We start from the raw sequence: 21,496 nt of genomic DNA on the forward strand, positions 1-21,496 counted from the left end.
CTCATACACTTGTTATTGCAATAAATATTTTATTATCTATTGCATATGTAGGAACGAAATATTAATTTACATTTGTGATCTGGGCTTGTATGCACAAATGCTAATCACTATATTTTGGAATCGATTCCCGAATCTGGCCATAGTTCGTTTAGATCAATACGGACACTCGGCATTCCTCACAACATATTGACATTTTGATGTCTTTTTGACAGTGACAGTCTTGACAAGGACCGGCCCGGGTTGTAATGTAATTCCTTTTTTCTTGGTGAATTATCTGTATTTTTATCTTTTCTCAGTTTCTCACATTCGTGTGTGCAATAAATGTAAGCAGATTCTTACAGGAATTTCGACAAGTGGCCGAGTAATCCGTGTCTCATTGCTGTCCGTTGTGAATATTGTGTCGTATTTAGCACTAGGTTCTAGCTGTACATTTTGAAATCCACAAATCACTTTTATTGAAATGTTAAGGGAGCTGTGATACGGCGAATTGTACGGTGGGTAACCTTTTGTACCAAAAATAATACAACGAATACAATTATTGTTAAAAGAACTAAGAATTAACCTAATAATTATTTCTTCCAGATGGCAGACATTAAAGCTCTACTAAAAGATGCTAGAAAGCTAATAGACGAGAAGAATTACAAGGAAGCGCAAGAATGTTGCAAAAATATATTAAGAAAGGATAAACAAAATTACTTTGGTTTGGTATTGCTTGGGAAAGCTCTACAAGATTCTGATCAGGCACCCTTAGCCTATCAGAAAGCTATATCAAGTAAACCAGATCACCCACTAGCTTGGCAGGGGCTTGCCAACTTTTATGAGAGAAAAGATAATGATTTGGAGAAAACAAAACTATTTTCCATTTATAATGAAATGCTGAATTTACAACTTGAAGAAGAGAAAGCATTAGAAATAATATCAAAGCTTGGACAGTTAGGTTGTGCTGTCAAAAGTAAGGAGTCTATGGGCATTTTAGTTAACTATCTTGGGAAAGACCTTGATACAAAGTTATACAAAGCAGCTGAAAAACAATTAATTGAGTTATTAAAAGCTGGTGTTGTCTGCAGTGAGGATGATATAGCTTCAGTTTCGAAAATTTTACATACATCATACATTGAAGACCCCAGTGATTCTTTAGAACTGTTGCAATGCAAAGTGATCATTCAAAAATCTAACTTTGCATCTGCTGTAGAGGAAATTATAAATTTACCCTTTTTTCCCACCAATGTGTTACTGAGAGAATGGCTGTGCAAACAATTATGCATGAATTATGTGGAGAAAAATTCATTCTGTAACTTTGATATTGAACAACATATAGATACTATAAGTGAGGGAATAATGAATTCTAAGTATCCAAGTCTTCTCAGTAGCATGATGTGCTATGACAAAGGCATGTTTTTAGAGGCATATAAACAATGTGTTCCGTTAGTAAACTATCACGAGGCAGATGTTACAGAATCAACATTTATAATAAGATGTACTATAAAGCTTAAAAAATGGTCAGTGACTCAGAAGCTTGTTACCAATTTCCTGACAAAAGTTAAAGATCAAAAATTTGCTGTGGTACTTAAGAAGTTTTTATTTTTATCACTATCAAAGCAACAGAAGTGGAAACAGGCAATAGTGGTTGCTAGAGATATACCTGTTGATGTCATGGAAACACTTGAACTTGCCAACCTGGCAGAATGTTACATTGAAGCCAATGAATCTGCTGATCATGTCATGAAACACTTGGAAACATCAGATTACTATAAGCAACTTCAAGCTCTCTTGTATTTAAAGCAAGAAAAATACAGTGAAGTAGTTGATTTACTTCAGGGTTCAGATGATAACTCATTACATGTATTTCTTTTGGGAAAAGCATTTTGGGAACTTAGAGATTACAACAAGTGTTTGATAAATCTGCTTAAAGCAGCAAAGCTCAACCCTGATCATGCAGACACATTTTTATATTTGGGTCACTTCTACTATCATCACAAGGAAGACTATCAAAAGGCAAAAAAATGCTATGAAAAATCATACAATTTGAATCCTATCAGTTGCAACATTGCCAAGAGTCTTAGTGAAACATATATAAAATTACAACAAAGAGATGCAGACTTTGAATTATTAAACACACTATCAAAGAATGTATCCACAATTGAACCATGGATTAACTTCAGATTAGGTCTGCACTATTTAAATAAAAGAGAATGGGAAAATGCTATTTTAAACTTCAGGAATGTTATTAAAAGTAATCAGAATGATACTACAGCCTTCGAATGTTTGGCTGATGCATACTATTCAAGAGGATCCTTTACATCTGCATTGAGAGCTTATAAAAAAGTAATGACTCTAGATCCAGAAAAAGCTGCACATTGTCTTACAAGAATTGGTCTTATCCATTCCTTACTAACTCAATACAATGAAGCAGTCTCAACCTTTGAAGAAGTGTTTAAAATTGAGCCATATTCATTTTTAGCACTAAAGGGTGTGTCTGAAACATGGATGAGAATTGCTAAGAAAAAAGCTGAAGCAAAGACATATGGCTCTGCCAGAGATTGTACACAACATGCTGTAGATTATATTATAAAAGCATTATCCAAACAAAAACAATATTTATGTTTTTGGAAACTGTTAGCTGATAACTTGATGTTCATTACTAAATTGCCAGACAAATATGCATATGTCTATATGCCTCAATTAAATAAAGAAAGTGGTAGTAATTTGGAACCCACTAGAAAAGAGAAGCTTGACATATTTCCTCAAGCAATTGCTTGCTATTCACATATAGCAAAACAGAGACAACAAGTGACATCATATGATTTAGCCTCGGCTTACTTAGCTCTTTATTATGAGACAAAGAAGATTGTTAACTGTCATATAGCTTTTAATTTAACTATAAACTGTATAAAAGAGAGACCTACCTTGTGGCGACACTGGAACATGCTTGGAAAAATATGTTTGGTTATCAAAAAGTATGAAATATCACAGCACTGTTTTATTAAAGCTTTAACAGTAACAAGGAAATGGTCAGTTGCAAAAATATGGTGTAATTTGGGCTCACTTTATCTAAAACTCAAATTATATAAACAAGCTAACTACTGTTTCTGGCGAGGACAATCAATATTACCATCATACCCTCAGAGCTGGATTGGACAAGGTCTCATTGCAGAAGTTTTGAGCGAAGGAGAAGCAATGGATTTATTCAGACATGCATGTCGCCTCGGTTATCATCCAGAGAGTGCACTTGGGTATGCTGACTGGGTATGCAGGACTTTGAGGAATAATAAATATAAAGAGAATTCAGAATCCCGTTATGAGATTGAAGGTCTATATGCCATACCATACGCCATAGATTTAGTCGAATGGTTTTGTACTTTTGAATCTGAAAATGCATGTGCATATAATATATTAGGCATTTTGCAAGAAAGATTTGGTTTACTTCGTTCTGCTCAGCAATCCTATGAAAAAGCATTCAAATATGCAGATGATGACAAAAAGAACATTGTGCTTTTGAACATTGGAAGAATTCTGGTCAGAATGGAAAGGTATGAGGAAGCAATAAAAATATATAAAGCCATAACTGAAGCTAGCTTCAATTCTACATCTGGTCTGGCCTTAGCACTTTACAAGAAAGGTCTTTATGAAGAATCATACGCAGTTTATGATACTGCATTACAATGGCTCAGTAATGATGATTCCGAAAAAGCGGACCTACTTGTAGGTATGGCAGGTATTGTGTATATGTTCAAGGGCGCAGATGACGCCAAAACCCTTTTATTCCACAGCATCCAAATAGCTCAAAAGAATCCAACACCGCACAGTTTGTTCGCTATATGTTCTTTGGGTTTAATACATTCTGATCAAAGCTTGTCTAAACTAGCGCTAGGCGAGTTGCGAAAATACGACAAAGAAAACAAATACGGATTTGATATTGGATTCCTGAAGTCTTATCTTTCTGTATGTGAAGATAACATGGATCAAGCCATAAAACTATTAAGTGACTCTCTTCACGACCACCCCAGTAATGCTTTGATTTGGTATTGTATGGCGCAGTACTGTCTCAAAGCTGCGAACACGAAGGCTAAAGTTGCAAGTTGCTGTGCACAAAAAGCCTTGTGTATAGCTCGTTTCGGCGACTATGACTGTAATGCTGGAAAACTAATGGCTTCTGCCAGTATAGCTGAACATTTGGCAGGTGATTATGTTAAATCTTTGGTATTGGCAAAGGGAGGACTTCATATGTATCCTAATCAGCCCGAAATTTGGGCAGCACTTCTGTTTTCATTGTTATCTAACAGCATGTGGTTAGAGAGAAAAAATTGGCTCCTAGGAGCTGCTGGACACATGCGTCGACATTTAAATATGTCTCGACAGCTTGGAAGATGGATTATCTTAATGGAGAAGAAATTGAACAAATAAGCTGTAGAGATTTGTTTAATAAATGTCACTAATATTATGAACAATTTAGGCATGGCACTGTAACTTCATCAGTGTAATTACTTAACTAAAAGCTTGGAGCAGCTATGGCTCTTATCATACTGTCAATATAACACTTAAATAAGATAATTTAAAATAAATAAAATTATATATTTCTTTTTTTACTTGTTTATTATACTGTAATAAGTGTAACAAAATAAAATGATTATAATTATAACAAGCATTTATCATTTACTACTTGCATAAGAAATTCTTCTGAAAACAGCAACAAACTTATCTCCATTGTTTCGGGTAACTTTTTTACCTTCTTCTGTGCTTTCATATAACTTTTCTACAATTGGATCGCCTTTCTGTAATGAAAAGACAGAAAAATGATTTGATGTGACAATAAGTTCTTCATCTCTGAGATACAATCCTCTTGTCTCTCCTACATATAATATTGGTGAGTTACTAACACTACTGTAATTGACAAAACCAAAGCATTTGATTGCAGGATAAAATACTTACTAAATCCTCATCTGATATCCTTTCAAATAGTGGATGTTCTTCAAAATGCAGCACCATCCATTCATTCAAATCTTTAACATCTGTGATTGTATATACAATACCCTGAAAATAGTATGGATACATTTAACTTATTTAAATACTTGATATAAATAAACAAAATATAGTAACATATAGAGTTATTGTTTATTTACCTGCTCTGCTAATACATAAGCATATTCAGACAGTAGCCACTTATTAATTATTCTCCATTTATGTTTGGCTTTTTTAAAATGTGGGTCAGGGTATAGGAAGAACATCTTTTTCAGCTGAAATACACAAAGTTGTTAGCAGATGCACTATGCTAAGAGACACTATATTTAACATAAAGTTTCTTAAAAATTGCCTACATCTTTATAGCCATTATAATGCCCATAATACTCATGTTTTTACCTGTCCTTTGTGGAAGAAATTTGGCAGATATTTCATAGCATTGGTTCTTAACACAGCAACATTTTGATATTGCTCGGAATGTTGCAATCTCAATGCCTGAATCCTGTCATTAACATAATCAGACACCTTCACACGGATCTCCAAACCCAACATTAAGTTTTCCGGATACATTGGTGAAAGTGTAACTAGGAAAGGAATACATACGTAATATCATATCATTTTCCAATTTAAAAAATCCAATATGAAAGAAATAGTCTAGTTAAACATTTATTCACTTTTCTACAAAGTCAGCTTTTAAATATATGGTAGTGGTAAGTGGTAATATTAAATACATACCAAGTAAACCTCCATAACCACATCCAACGTCCAGGAATTCAACTTGCTTCAACTTACATTCTTCCTTTTTCAGTATGGGATACAAAACTGACCAATCGTAATCATCCGGATGAGTGGGGCTAAAATATATGTAGCAATTTATAGTAAATATCATAACATTTTTAATAATTATTAAAATTCCTTCAACTTACTATTCAAAACAATGATCAGCAATCGGGTTAGAATGCGCACGTTGTCTATAATACTTCTTTTGTGGGAGAGACATGGTCAAACATGAAGAAAGTATTAGAAATGAAGTTTAAAATCAATACATGACCATGTATTACTGTGTTTCACTCACAAAAACTTAATGAAAAATCATATGTTTACGCGGCGAACTACCCCGTGCGTGGTTGATGACACATGCATGACAGCAGCTGCCATTCACTCTGACAGTGACACCGTCTGATTAGGGAGATTTTTTTTTAAACGCGAATAAAAAATACGCTAGTTTTTGGGTTACTAAATTTTAATGTAGGAAACAGTATTTTTTTATAGTTCATCTCGTCTGGTTGAAATGGCAAATATTTTAAAATAGTTATTGTTATTGCCAGCTCATGTAATCCCACTGCTGGGCCGAGGCCATCCCATAGCATAACTTTCAATATATCTTGAAAACTTTGAAAAAATCACATAGTACGATAGTGACGATCATTGTTACTTAGGCGATTAGATTAATTTACAATACTGCCCTATATCACCCATCACTGAAAACCTAAGTATATGTCAAAAATTCAAAAAAATAAGTACATGCTTGAACAGCAACAATTTCATTGTTTGACTTGTAAAGTATGAGTAATTGTTCATTAATATATGTTGTGTTTAAGTGAAAAGAAAAAGAGCAAACATAATGAGCTTCAGTTAATCTTACGGCATAATGTAGTGGTTATTGTTCGGTACCTTATCATCTGATACTGATATCACACATCAAGTAAGTGATCTTTTATATTTTTCCCTGTTTACATAAAATATATTTTACAGCTGGTTAGTGTATGAAGTATATTTTCTTATGTGTTGTGTTCGCACTGAATCTATGTCATCGTAGTTTAATTTAGTTATGTGGGTTTAGATCACGGCTATTTATTTGCATTACAAATTACAACCAACACATTTCTAACAATACCTATCGCAAATATATAAGAAACAAAGAGAAGTTTATAAAGAACTATGTCCCCATTCCTTACTTAATTCAGATAATTCAAGGTATTTATTTTATAGGTGTGTACATGTTATATTATTATGTATTTTATTTATGTAGATGTTAATACAATATAAACTTGCTAACATATTTTATACAAAATCACATTTTCTTTAGAGTACATTTTTTTATTATTATCATACCATTTAAGAAATACACTTTGTATGTGTTAAACCAAAAGATAACAAGTCTTAGTGTTTTATTTATTTTAGTATTGACTCCTACTATTAATATCAGTGATACTCTTTGAAATTCTGCCTTTATTTCTGGTATTGACCTTGACAAATAATGTAACACAAAATGTCTTAGTTTTTATTAATGTTAAACTTATAAATGTTTATTTCTGACAAGAGCCTACAATTTAAACCAGTAATGCAGTAATCTGACATGACCATGATTGTTACACTAATACCTATTGAAGGACTATTACTAAATATTGACATAAAAATCTTACACAAAATTTCAATATTGGTCTTCTTAGGGGATGGCTGTAACCAAAAAAATATCACTTGCTATGAAACAATGCAATATTAAATCAAATTAAGCATTTCAATAAGAAATTGGTTCATCGACTCTATTACCATAATAATAGTAATACTATCTACCTTTTGATAATTAATGAACAGTTATTAAAAATCTTTATTTATGTCTATAGTTTTTAAATGATATAATTATAAATGGAACCCTTTGTAAGAAAACAACTACCGTTATACAAGATCCTCTGTGTACCTATACTATGTTTCTGTGTAGTTATAAACTGCATTTTACTTTGATTATAAATATTTAAAACAACTGTATATTTAAGAAACTTATAACATTATAAGACACAAATTAACTCCGGTAACATCTTATGCATATCCTTTTAAAATAGTTAACCCTTTAAATACGACTCTAACTGTTTACTTGTCGACCTTACAAAAGCCTGCAAGTTTAAGGAACAAATTTGCAAATTTCAAGATGCAAGAGTCAACACCTCAGCGTTGTTTTGACGTCGCCGCGTCGTCGCCCACGTGCGCCCGCTCCGCGCGCCGCAGTCTGGCTTTGGCGCCGTCCGCACCACACGTCAGTTGCACCGTCGTAAACGCTGCCGTTACCTAGTTTGCGAAATATTGTGAATGCTCTACCTTTTGCCCAATCTCTTGTACAAGTTGGTTACTGTCATTGGTGATGTGTAAATAGTTTCAAAATGAAAAGAGAAGATTCCCAGTGCGGTCCTAGTAAAGGTGGTCGCGGGTCGAGGCCGGCACGGTTGCTCACGGACAGTATATCATCTGATGAAGGACCAGAGACAGAATGTCTGCTGACTGCACAACTGCAAGCAGTAGTGGTCTCTCCTGTCACGAGACGGCGTGAATCTCTCACAGCACCTCCATCACCCACTGAATCCCGGAAGAAACGAGACCACCATCGTCAGCACAACTATAAGAACCATTTGCACCACCTGATTCACTGGAGAGATATCTGGAGCGGCGAACCTAACAAAGGTCACGAGGTATAGACGTTAATGCTCTTTAGACACCACTAATAAACTGTAGCCGGCAGTAATAACCACTTCTGAAATAGCGCATGTCTATTACTTTTTGTTGTTGTCGCTTGTTGTTGTTTTGTACAAAGAGTCGTCGCACGGTGCAAGAAAGTCTTACCGTTGTTTCGTAACGTGTTTTCTGTACCTATACGTACCTAACGTTTTATCTAAATGTTTATCTTTACAACTCTTATAAATCCCAGATATGTCATGATCTTCGTCTTTTGACCTTGTTTTGTAAAGAAACCTGTCCCTATGTATATCTCTATGTCTTGAATGTTTAATTACATCTATATATTTTCTAATTTCCTTTAGATTTTCCTCTTCGGTCTCATGGTTGACGAACGATTGTTCAAAAAGGTCATTGGTGCGAGTAGACTCTGGAAAAATAAATTGTCTCGGTCTGATTGCGCTGATGTTATTTATAAAGCTATTTGTGATAAGGTCGGTGCAGTTATAGACCTCAACCTTTTAGCATATCGTGAATCAATGTACCCCAATAAAACAGTTTATTTAAGATCAGCGTTGTTGGAATTTCGTCAAGTTGTGTATTTGACCGGTAATTTCATTATGAATCACCTACTTTATTGACATAATGAACACACTCTGGTAACACGTGTTTGTAATTTTTAAGCTTGCTATGCGTACTGTTACCGAGGAAAAAGAATACAATACACCCGTATCGAATTGATGCTATATCGAATTTCAAAACTGAAAGGCCATGTAGCCTTACAGTGGCTACATCATTATTAACTCTTATGGTAGGAATTGTGACAGTAGAGCAGAGTCCGGTATATAGCTAGTAATGCAATATGAATTGGTTTTGTTCCATTATTTATGGCGGACGCGTGGTCGATTGACGTGATACGATAAAATTCAATGATTTTCCTCAAATGCTTTAACGACTAGTGAAATTTTTAAAATAATTATGCAAAATTTCCCAACTAAGCAAATACTTCTAGTGTTTTATTTTAGGTAGGGACCTGGAGTATTGGTATTAAGTACTTAATTCCAGTAGATAGTCCAGGTTTATCGCGCGTGGAGACACCTACAGCTGTACGCAATAACGTTCATATGACAAGCAGTAAGACTGATAAATTACTAAGAACGAGCCGCGTGCATTCAATTTAATTCTGACAATCAACTATCATCATGTGAGACGGACGCCTACAATTTGTGTCATGATGTGTTACATAACACTACGATGAAATATAAAATGATTCTGAACTAAACATTATAACTTAAACCCGCTATGTGATCTTCTCTGCACTTAGTGAAACTGTTCATTTAAAATATTTAAATGTAATCTTAGTTCCTTAATAATAATGATGTTTTTTACTTAATCATGCCAATACAACTAATCGGATTCAGATGAAATCTTTCATGCAGATTGCAGGATATTTTTCATCCGGGAAAATCTCTCGACGCCAACGAAATCGCTGCCAGAAGCTATTGAATTATTTAATAACGTTGTGTAGGTACTGTAAATAAAAACACCCGCTATATTTCTCATACCAAAGTACCTACTCGCTTCCTTAATTGAACAAGAAACGAGATAACTCTGGCCCCTATATCTGCTTTTTAAGTTCTTACAAAACTTAACAAGGATAACATGTACTATAATTCAGATTTCTATATCAAATTTTGGTAAGACTGAAGCTGCAAATCCTCATCCTACTTATATAATGGATGCAAAAGTTAGTGTGGAATTATTATACGGATTTTGATGGAATAGTTTAGAAACTGAAATAATTAAAGGGATACCCTTTCCTTGCAAACTCTTTTGACGCGTATAAAGTCTCGAGCAGAAGCTAGTAATATAATCAGTACGACCTACTAAAAGCTACATGTAGAAAAAGAGAAATCTGGTATAGTGCCTTTTGATGGCATGGAAAAATGCCCTATTATAAAAAGTCACCACTGCTAAGCTTTTATGATTAAATCACTAACTTACCTTAGAACCGCTATCACGTTACCATTACCAAGCTCTCTTTAATAAGGTAAATAAAAATTCATCCTTAAGGTTCTATTGATTGATTAATCTTTCTTACGTATAAGTTCATTTTTGTATCAATATCTTGATGTTTTTAACCACCATAAAACGTATAATGTCTCGTGGACTGGTTCTACTTTCTTTAAGCTGTTGTTGCTGCAAACTGTTTTGAAAACAAATCCCATAGTTCACATCAAATGTTTGCGACAAAACATTTTTTTCAGATACAAAATTATATTCTGCACATCTTTGGTTTAGTTTTTAGTTCCTCTATAATATAATTTATGAAAAAACTATTAGAGTGTAATGTTCAGTGACAAATTGCCAAGGCATAAAAGCGTACGTAGTAACTCTGATGAACATTATTGGCACGATATGATAAAATTGATGTGTGCATTGCAATATTGGAATTGCTAATTTAAATAGTAAGTGTTGAAATGTTACATAATTTTATCGTAATTCCTGTATATTATATCACTGGCCAGAGTTTTAGTTGCTAGGTAATAAAAAGGCATGAATTTCTATTCTTACTTAACGGGTATTAGCAATCTGGCGACAGAAAAATAGGTTAAATGTAGATTTATTGAGCTATATACAGATATTGATTAATTTATTTGCATGGTGATATAAATGTTCTTATTACCTTAAAAAGGGTTAACCGCTTCGTACCTGTCACTTGTTGCTGGCAGGTTTCTATAGTTTATCAAATATCTGAACGTATGTATGCAATTCCCCAATAGTTCCTACATGATTTATAATAAATAAACCTTGTAAGTTTGTAATCGTTATTTGAACTCAACAAAAAGCATTTTTTGATATCAATTTCATAGGTAAAATGTAATTCATATAAAAAATTGCACAGCTATATACGACTTATATTAAAGGCGCTATAAAATTTATGATTACGATATTGTCATGATAACTCATTTAGCACTGCTTGTTGTCACCTCTTACGTTGAATATAATTTACACAGTCGTTGTATTTCTGACAAGTAGCCAAATATGCTAATAAAAATTAATACTCTAGTAAAGCACTAGGAACTAGCAATAGTGATCTGTCTCACGATTTTAGGTCGATTTACAGCCTTGAGACGCTTCCAACGTCAATATCAATTTGTACTTTCATTTTGTGTATAAAAAACAAGTCATTTTTTTATAATATAAAGGTCTATAAAGCTGAACATTATTCGTAATGATAAGTACATACTTCTTACAAAGTAACAGTAATAATAATAATCGTTGAGATAATGACCTCCTATAATATAACTTAGGAGTATTTAAGTGAGTTTCTTTGTTTATTGTAATTATTGTTACAGAAATAACCTTCAGTACTGACAATATTTACTTTTGTTGCATTTAAACTGGCTCATTTTATAAGTATAACTGTTAATTCTTTGCACAGCACGTTGAACTCAGTGATTCAGTAACTTACAAATAACTTACAACAACATTTCTACAAACATCTGCCTATTATGAATACTGATGTTTGTTTGTCTGTCTCTTCGCTCTCACAGGATTAGGTTGGTCAATAGACTTTAATCTAAGGAAAGAGCAAAAAAATCCATGCGATTAGGCTCAGGGTAGTTCTAGAACAACTTAAACTCCCAGTGATCCCGTATTTAGTATAAGATTCAACTGAGCCGAATTCCTGAACAGACAAAGCCAGAGTAACACATATTTGTAGAACATTAAAAGGTAGTCTCGATCTCAAGTATTTCAGCTATGGAACCACTTTCAACGATGTCGTAGATTATTATATTAACATTTGACCGTGTAGAATAACGTATCGTCGCCGTTATGTGTCGTTGCCGTCGACGTAAAGCAACGTCAAGACACAAGGGACCCTTGTTACAGCGATATAGAGTTACTAAATTTGATATCAATTTATTACTAACACTTTGAAACTTGAAATCGTAGACAAAACTATTAAAGCTATAAGTCTCTTTATAAAATTTCTATGTAGGTTGTGATATTTGCGTTTTGAAGTATTTTAAACGTCCAATTATATCAGGGCGGGACCGTTTCTAAGCGGGTAGATTATAAAATGTTGCCAACTCCATCTACATTATCACTTAACAAAATAGCTGAAGTTAGTATAAAACCCATAGGTAGATACTTCAACAGCACGTTTACTCATGCAAATTACTTTTATATAGTCACGTTCCCCTTGGGAAATAGGTCATGCAACCTTATAAGCCATCTATTTGGCCTGACCTTCTGACGTATTTATCGGTTCATTAGACTTCGGACAAAGTCGACTGGAAGCTGGACAATTTCTGGAGCCTTTCCAATGCCGTACTTAACGTACCATGGACTTTACGTCATCGCACCCCTCGGCCCTCTCGTGACTTATCCATATCCATTTCAGGGAAGCGGATTTGCGTGATATAGGTACCCTTCAAGGTTTGTGTCCCTGACCTTTTCTGCTGTAATATAGAGTTACTTGCGATTGAAAGTAAAACCTCTTGGATATTAAGCGTGTGGTGTAATGAGAGAACTTGAAGTGGAATATACCTAGCTCTGTACGGCGTATATTTTTGAGAATTGTCGACGGTTCAGTTTAAGAATGAGCCACGTGCACTAATGACGCTTTGTGCAGGCAGCGTCACATTACAAAACTGCCTACTACGTACGGCCATGACAAACTTGCCATTACACACGCTCTTTAAACTGCATTTCTGTAGAGAATTGTTTCCCATTTACTGACTTCTTTAGAGTTTTTAATCAACTGTGTAATTAACTAAATGTAATGAGTTTTCATGTTGTAATTGTGTAAGGCTACAATTTACTTGACTGAATATTCGACGGAATTGAAAACAAAAAAAAAAGAAATACTTAATGTCAGAACCTGGTTCGTAAATTTTAAAAACGTTTTCTGTTGAGAATAGTTTAAATAAACTATTCACTATTAACATTCGTACTCGTGTTTTAGGCACAAAATAAAATCCTATCCTCATGAGTTATCGCATTAATAGGATTTTACAAGCGCCAGAAAACATTACCTGGCGTGCTTGTAAAATTCAGCTGATAACAATCGCATCATATTTTCTGATATAAGATAGGTATAACATAATGTTCAAGGTGACTCATGCAAATCTGAAGTGTCTTCAAAAATCTGATATGAGGTTTTATGAAATAAATCGATGATGTGTCTTGTGATAACGAAAACATATGGTTCCTACTTCGATCAAATCAACCAGCTGCTAAATGAATGATACAAAATAAAGCCTAGTGATATTTTATCCAACAATATTGATCAGTTTTGAAAAAATATGATGATTAGACAATAAATCTACAACTTTTAATTAAGACCATTTTTTCTTGTCATCAAGAGAACGCTAAAAGCATCATTTTCTGATTTTCTGCAGCTCATGTAAATAAAGTAATATCGATGCCGGTTTTTTTATCCAATTACACAGTAGTGCTTCCTAGTTATTGCAAAAAGTATTGTTAATTTCCACTTTCAGAAAATGTAATTAATCAACATGCAGAAACTCGTGTAAACACCTATCATTATCTTTAGTGAAGAAGTGGTTAGTGGTATCCACTTCTTAATTACGTAAAAATCAATTGTTTCGTATAATCAGTAACAACCTTTCGACGAAAACTCTTTAGTCCTATGAGCAGTTCGCACTAATATTTCTACGCGATTAGTAGTATTTAAACAGTGTTAAGTAAATAAGAGTAAAATTCAGCAGTAACTGTAACTTTTGTTCTAAAGTTCTGAAAATTATCAGTTCTACATTACAATATAATATAATTTAAAATAAAGGAGTGAAATAAATTTACGTCTAAGTTATCTAAATTAATTCAACATGCTTATTCACACCCACCAAACAAAGATGTTTGAGGCTATGACGAGATTGACTGTCGGCTCGACTCCTAAGGTTGGTAAATATTGTATACCAAGATACTTTACAAGCTTTAATCTATACTAATATTATAAAGCTGAAGAGTTTGTTTGTTTGTTTGATTGTTTGTTTGTTTGTTTGTTTGAACGCGCTAATCTCAGGAACTACTGGTCCGATTTGAAAAAATCTTTCAGTGTTAGATAGTCCATTTATCGAGGAAGGTTATCCATACTAATATTATAAATGCGAAAGTAACTCTGTCTGTCTGTCTGTCTGTCTGTCTGTCTGCTACTTAATCACGCCTAAACTACTGAACCAATTTGCATGAAATTTGGTATGGAGATACTTTGATACCCGAGAAAGGACATAGGCTACTTTTTACCCCGGGAAAATGACGCATTTCCCGGGAAAATTCAGGTGGAGAACGAAGTCGTGAATAATAAATATATTATAATGACATTGAAATAACACAATTTCGTTGTCATGGCAACTGTTTTAATGGCGGATATGCCTTAGCTCGACTTCGTTATATTAAGAGACTAGCTGACCCGCGCAACTTCGCTTGCGTCACATAAGAGAGAATGGGTCAGAATTTTCCATTTTTTGTAACACTTCTTACTGTTACTCTGCTCCTATTGGTCGTAGCGTGATGATATGAAATATACTTGTTTTTCACGAAAAATATTCTCAAAATTATTTATATCGCTTAATATAACGAAATCGCGCTAAGGCATATCCGCCATTAAAACAGTTGCCATGACAACGGAATTTTGTTAATTCAGTGTCATTATAATATTGATTATTATTGGCGATGTCGTTCGCCACCTAAATTTTCCCGGGAAATGCGTCATTTTCCCGGGATAAAAAGTAGCCTATGTCCTTTCTCGGGTATCAAAATATCTCCATACCAAATTTCACGCAAATTGGTTCAGTAGTTTAGGCGTGATTGAGTAGCAGACAGACAGACAGACAGACAGACAGACAGACAGAGTTACTTTCGCATTTATAATATTAAGTATGGATATAAATAATTTTGAGAATATTTTTCGTGAAAAAAAAGCATATTTTATATCATCACGCTACGACCAATAGGAGCAGAGTAACAGAAAATTCTGATCTATTCTCTCTTATGTGACGCAAGCGAAGTTGCGCGGGTCAGCTAGTAGGCTATATATCATCACGCTACTACCAATAGGAGCAGAGTACAGGTAAAAAATGTTACAAAAACGGGGACAATTTTGACCCATTCTCTCTTATGTGACGCAAGCGAAGTTGCGCGGGTCAGCTAGTTCATTATAATATCTCGTTCTCGGATAAAACAAATAAATATATTAATCTATGTATGCAGTTTCACGAACAAAAGATTTTGCTTCGTCTTTGAAAGGTCGAAAGGTTGAAACGGGGTTTCTCTCTCTTGTATCATAGTATGAGTACGATTTGCCAAGTTTGGTGTGCTATTTGTGTATAAGTTTTGCTACTAGCTTTTATTCGTGCTTCTTCTCGGCAATTTATTTTGTCTTTCTTCGAGAAGCTATGAAATTGGCTATTAGTGGTTACCTATTAATTGAAGTTCGAAGATTACCCATGAAAGCGAAAACATATAATTACTTTCCTGAATAATATTAGCCGAGGACAAAATTATCGAGGTAAAAGTGCGGTAATGCTAATTGAAAATTAGTAAAAGCACTTTTCATCATTAGCTTCTTACGTTTACTTAACTAAATGGTATTATTCACTATACAGTCAAATAAAATATCTAATATTATGTGCTGATATACTCGTATGCCAAATTCTTTAATGTCGCGTTCAATTTACACTAATGCCTGTGTAACGTGGTATGTAACTAAGGCGAGGCTTGTCACAAGGTGATGCGTAAATTAGATTTAGTTTTCGTCAATTATCTACGAGGATAAGTTTTATTCTATTGTCAAATCGTGGCATAGTGGTTGTTTGAACTGTAACTAAGCGCCCAAGGCCTTCTCGTTATCTAGTTTTATGCGTCATTATTCCCGATCATGAATGACATCATCACTACTTCCCCATACAATACAATTTAGAAGTCTCTGTATAATACTATGACAATTAGTAGTACGTTGTTGTACATTATATTGTTCATTAGGTCCGTAAATAATTGCAATGTTGTTTAGTTAATGTATGAGCCACTGATAAACGTAATAAACTGGCTGATAAATAAATATAGGTTATAATTGAGTTTAATTAAGCGTGTGTTCATAAGCATTTGGAATAGTTTATTGTGTCAGACGGAAACGGGAAATGTTAGAACTTATTGTAAGTATTAATCCTCAGAAATCTCTAGAAAAGTCTATATCTGTTTATATTACTTTAGTCCCAGACACAGCTAGTTGAAAATGGCGTGAATAACATCGTACAATAAATAATGAAGTCTTAATCATAACTACGCTATAATTTCAGTTTTGACATAAACTGTCCGACGAGTAAGGTCACGCTGTCGTTAAATCTGAGTCGCTTGGTTTTGTTCGATACACATCGGTCTGTTTTCCTATGTTTAGCAGTGATTATAAAGGTAAAAAATAACTAGCTGTAATGTCATGACCGAGAAATCAGTTCGAAGAACTCATTGAGGATAGAATACAGAATATTACGTACAAATAAATCCTCAGTCACCTATGATACTCGGAAGCCAAGAGACTTGTACAAAAAAGTGTTTTAAAATACCTGTATCTAAGCCGACTATTGGACCAGGTACCGAAATCAGTTTAGTTTTCAAGAGACGTGTTCTTTCGATATGTTTGCTATAAATGTTGTGATTTGAAATATGACAAGTATACGACGGAATGACACGCCCCATAGTCTATTTATAGGTCGCTACAAACTCTTTGTTGTGTAAACAATTGAAGTGGCCATACATACCATTTATTTCTGATAAGCCTGTACTATTATTTAAAAATGATTTTAATAAGGCTTTCAGCAGCATAAAACACGTCTAACCAGTGATTTTATGGAATGTCATTATCAAGTGACTAATGGCTGATAAAAATCAAGTCCTTGACATTTAGGTCTTATTCTTAACAATAGGACATATAATTTTAATAAATTCTAGCCTTAATAAGATTTACGGTGTCGGCGTAATACAAGGTTCTATTCTAGACGGAATTTTGTGCTTCTGAACAAAAACATTTAAGTAAATTAGTGGGCACTATTTTTGAGTATAATGTTTGAGTATAATGTAACGGTCACACCTGTAAGACAAATATTTATGAAATTAACTCATTAGTCATATATTTGCTTTTGGTGTTGACATTTCGGCAAGTCTTATGAAGCAAAGTCTATCTTCTGCATAGAGACAAGGATAATTAATTATATGCTTTGCGTTTTTGCGACGATTATTATTATTTTGTTATTTCTATTGCATAAAAGGACATTCTAAAGTCAACTAAAGTAGGTGCAGAATAAATCACGTACAATTTAAAATTAAAATTAGAACATTGATTTATAACTCCATTAAAATAAAATTGTGAGCTTATTTAGATCTCCTATTATGTATGAATGATTCTTCAGCTTACCAGAGTTATATGTATGAATTACTTCATCGATATTACTTGTTTAAAATTATTTTTGCTATTAGCCATATTATTGACTTTCTACACAATATACGTTGGTGAGAATTGCTATAAGTACCTCTGATGTTTCTACCTAAGTATAAAAATAACTGAACTGAAACTGAATACTGATAACTAAGTACAAAAATAAAAATATATTTCTAACGAAACCTGAGGTGGTATTATCAGTTTCAAAACTAATTCGTTTTAGTTTACTTTGTACAGTTGATAAGAGAAAACAAGTCAGCTGAATAATCACAAAGACCTTCAGCACAGCTCAGTGATCCTCCAAGTTTTGAGTACATAATGCGACCCTTGATTGTTATGTAAACAATATATAGTTAATCCATCTAAACAGTTGAATGCGTAGTGACAAATCGCATTTAGAACTTCATGAATTAAAGGCGCATTTCACACAGAAAGCGTGTGCGTGCCGCGTGCGGGTTGTGATGAAATTTGCAGGTCTATTTACTTTTTCATATGGGTATATTCATATGCCAGTGTGGTATCTTAAGAATCTTAACCTTTTCGCGGACAATACTGATTGCACCTCCGATTTTTGTTTTAGCTCCAGAAATCATTATGAAATAGCCTTAGCAAATTGAAATTTATCATTTCCACTAGGCTAAACTAGGGGAGTTTACATGGTAAATATTTTGCCAATGCTCGCGAAAGGGTTAATGAATACAAACGTCGCGACCCGCGCCCGTCACACGGCCGTCTTCTGTATTAATCGCGCTTAAGTGTCCTCTACCAACGATTTTATAAGTGTTTATCTATGCATATAAAAACCACGATATGATGTGTACATAACTACATACTTATAATTACGAAATACTTTAAAAGTGATGGGATAATTTTTAGTAGTTTGCGTAGTAGAGACGTCATATGAACGAGTAGGATGTTACGAATGATTATGAGTTGGTACATAAATAAGGCACGGTAAAAAACTGATCATAGCTAAAATTATTCAGTTACTAATGTGTTTTTATTAGAGTTCCGTACCCAAATGGTAAAAGCGGGACTCTATTACTGATACTTCGGGCCTTATCATACTAGCGGTTTGGAAGCGGCTGCGGGGCGGAGCGGACGCGCAGCGAATGCGTCGCGAACACGCCGCGGCTGCGCAGCGAGGACGTCGCGGACGCGTGGCAAATACGTTACGTTTTCGTCGCGCGTTTGTAGCAAATTATCGCCGTACAATACACTCAGTTACAAAATGGATTCCGACGAGGAAACACTGCTGTTGATTTTATTACTTCGAAGACGCCGGAGACGAAAACGAAAGCATCGACGAATTTGGGAAGATCCATTATCAGTTAATCGAATGGAGGAGAGCGACTACTTTGTGTTGTTTTGCAAACGAATAAAAAATAATCCAAAACAATTTCGTTCCTACCTGCGAATGTCAAGACCTACATTTTATGAGTTGTTGCATCTGATACAAACTGACATAAGACATAAAGACACACATTTGAGATTATCAGTGTCACCTGAAGAAAGGCTCGTAATTACAATAAGGTATGTTTTTAACATAAAATAAGTACACAGGAGAATGAATTATACTTCTTTAATATTATTAATCGGTTAATCATTATTTACTTATAAATAATCAACATAACGGTGGTTTTACAATAGCTATTAAATTATTTCACAACAAAAATAGGTACCTAACCAGAATTTAGAAAATTATTACTCTTCTGAAAATAAATCACTATAAATTGTATCTTCAACATTACTGTTCTCGTCATAAACACTTGGTGAAGAATTAATTGGTTGTAATGAATTATTTCGCGATGGCTCTGAACTTGTAAAATATCCAGGGTAGTTTGGAGGATAGCTGTTAGACATATGCTTGTATTTTTTCAAAACTCCCATAATCTCCATTTTGGCATCCATTTTATAGTCTGGATGAATTGATTTTAAATCTTCAACCAGAGACAACGCAAAGTTGTATTCGGGTTCACTTTCACCACTTTTTTTATCTTTATTCATCCTCTCGTCCATCCTTAGCATTAACTTGGTAATCATTTTATCCTCAGCATCATCAGATTTTTTCTTTTTTTTTGTAACATTGGTTGTAAAATCATCGCTTATGTTTATTGTATTCTCATCATCTGAAATTGCTGGCGGCGGTGTTTTCGAAGGACGAGTCCGTGTAGTAGTATTCAAAAATGATAGCAAAGGTGAATACAGGTATTCTTTAGATGTAGATGCACTGGAGCCACTCCTGATTTTTTTATTTCTATCTTTGACGTAGGCGTCGCGGATTCCTTTCCATCTTTTTTGTAGTTTAACAACTGTAACAATAAATACATATTTCAGGTATTTGGCAACTGGGTGCTCTTTAATGGACCTGCATTTTTCATTTAGAAGAGGATTTTCAACAATACAAAAAATAGTTCGGGAGACATGTCAAGCTATTATTAAAAACTTATTTCATATTTGTATGCCACCCAAGCAAACAGAAGACTGGGAAAACATAAGTAAAGGCTTTCTAGAAAATGCTAATTTTCCTCACTGCATAGGTGCAGTGGATGGCAAACATATTAGGATGATAAAGCCGAGTCATAGCGGCTCACTATATTTTAACTACAAAAAGTATTTCTCGATGAATTTACTAGCCGTCTGTGACTCCAACTACAAGTATATATTTGTTGATGTCGGTTCCTATGGAAAAAGTTCTGATTCAACTATATTTGACAGAAGCCAATTAAGAAGAGACATAGAAGAAAATCGTTTAAATATTCCAAAACCAAAACAAATAACAAACAATGAAATACCGTTGCCTTTTACTTTTATTGGCGACGAAGCATTTCCATTGTCAAAATACATGCAACGCCCGTATGCGGGCAACTATTTAACTCCTACAAAAAGAATATATAATTATAGATTAAGCCGAGCACGAAGATATATAGAGTGCACTTTTGGAATCATGACTAATAAATGGCGGATTTTTCATCGACCATTAAATGTTGGAATAGACTTTGGCGAAGAAATAGTCAAAACTTGTTGTATATTGCATAATTTTGTACGATCTAAAGTTAAGGTAATAAGACATCGTAAGAAAGTACCACAAATATTTGGACTGTATGACAACCCACACGTAAATGGAAATGTTTGTAGACTTTCAGGTAATGCGATAAGAGATACATTTGCTGACTATTTTGTTTCAAATGAAGGAGCGTTACCATGGCAGCATAAGTACATTTAAATAGTATTGTGTTTCTCTTACCTGCTTCATTTTTCTCCTTGACTGTTTTTTCCGTAAAGCCTTGAATAAATAAATTACAAATCTCTTCCCATGCTTTTTTTTTTAAATTACGATCACTAAATTCCCTGCTTTTTTGATCCCATATTACGTAACGACTTTGAATTTCACTAATAAATAACTCTGTATCGATATCGGAATCTCCCAATGATGCCATGCTGATACATATACGTCCTGTCACATTCGTGTTTCGTTACGGTCTGATGTGAGGTGGGGCGGACGGACTGACGTTTGTACGAGACAGTACAAAATGGCGTCCACTTTGCTGTGCGCGGCGATCCCGTTGCGCGTCCGCAACGAATTCGCTGCGCATGCGCGACGTGTTCGTTGTGTGTCGGTAACGA

The 21,496-nt window shown here is 34.3% G+C and overlaps 3 protein-coding genes across 4 annotated transcripts; 2 read left to right on the forward strand and 1 right to left on the reverse strand.

Moving 5' to 3' along the window:
• Positions 1-230: 230 nt before the first annotated feature.
• Positions 231-4,581, forward strand: LOC142972441 (tetratricopeptide repeat protein 37). The gene is made up of 2 exons (XM_076113556.1): positions 231-494; positions 583-4,581. The coding sequence occupies exon 2, from the start codon at positions 583-585 to the stop codon at positions 4,402-4,404; it is 3,822 nt and encodes a 1,273-aa protein (XP_075969671.1). The 5' UTR covers positions 231-494; the 3' UTR covers positions 4,405-4,581.
• On the reverse strand, positions 4,575-6,120 carry LOC142972443 (tRNA (guanine-N(7)-)-methyltransferase). The gene is made up of 6 exons (XM_076113557.1): positions 5,886-6,120; positions 5,695-5,813; positions 5,359-5,543; positions 5,121-5,234; positions 4,930-5,031; positions 4,575-4,772 (listed from the first exon to the last, which is right to left on the reverse strand). The coding sequence occupies exons 1-6, from the start codon at positions 5,957-5,959 to the stop codon at positions 4,650-4,652; spliced, it is 717 nt and encodes a 238-aa protein (XP_075969672.1). The 5' UTR covers positions 5,960-6,120; the 3' UTR covers positions 4,575-4,649.
• Positions 6,121-6,392: 272 nt separating this feature from the next.
• LOC142972446 (uncharacterized) lies at positions 6,393-21,183 on the forward strand. 2 transcript variants are annotated; one of them, XM_076113566.1, is made up of 3 exons: positions 6,393-6,664; positions 7,889-8,423; positions 20,207-21,183. In XM_076113566.1, the coding sequence occupies exons 2-3, from the start codon at positions 8,118-8,120 to the stop codon at positions 20,252-20,254; spliced, it is 354 nt and encodes a 117-aa protein (XP_075969681.1). In that variant the 5' UTR covers positions 6,393-6,664; positions 7,889-8,117; the 3' UTR covers positions 20,255-21,183. The 2 variants fall into 2 exon arrangements, 1 of the variants encoding a protein (XP_075969681.1); XR_012959455.1 differs by lacking the exons at positions 6,393-6,664; positions 7,889-8,423 and adding an exon at positions 18,924-19,402 and having other exon boundaries at positions 20,207-21,123.
• The last annotated feature ends 313 nt before the right edge of the window (positions 21,184-21,496 follow it).

The sequence above is a fragment of the Anticarsia gemmatalis genome, chromosome 4 (genome assembly GCF_050436995.1).
Source record: "Anticarsia gemmatalis isolate Benzon Research Colony breed Stoneville strain chromosome 4, ilAntGemm2 primary, whole genome shotgun sequence".
Lineage (NCBI taxonomy): Eukaryota > Metazoa > Arthropoda > Insecta > Lepidoptera > Erebidae > Anticarsia > Anticarsia gemmatalis.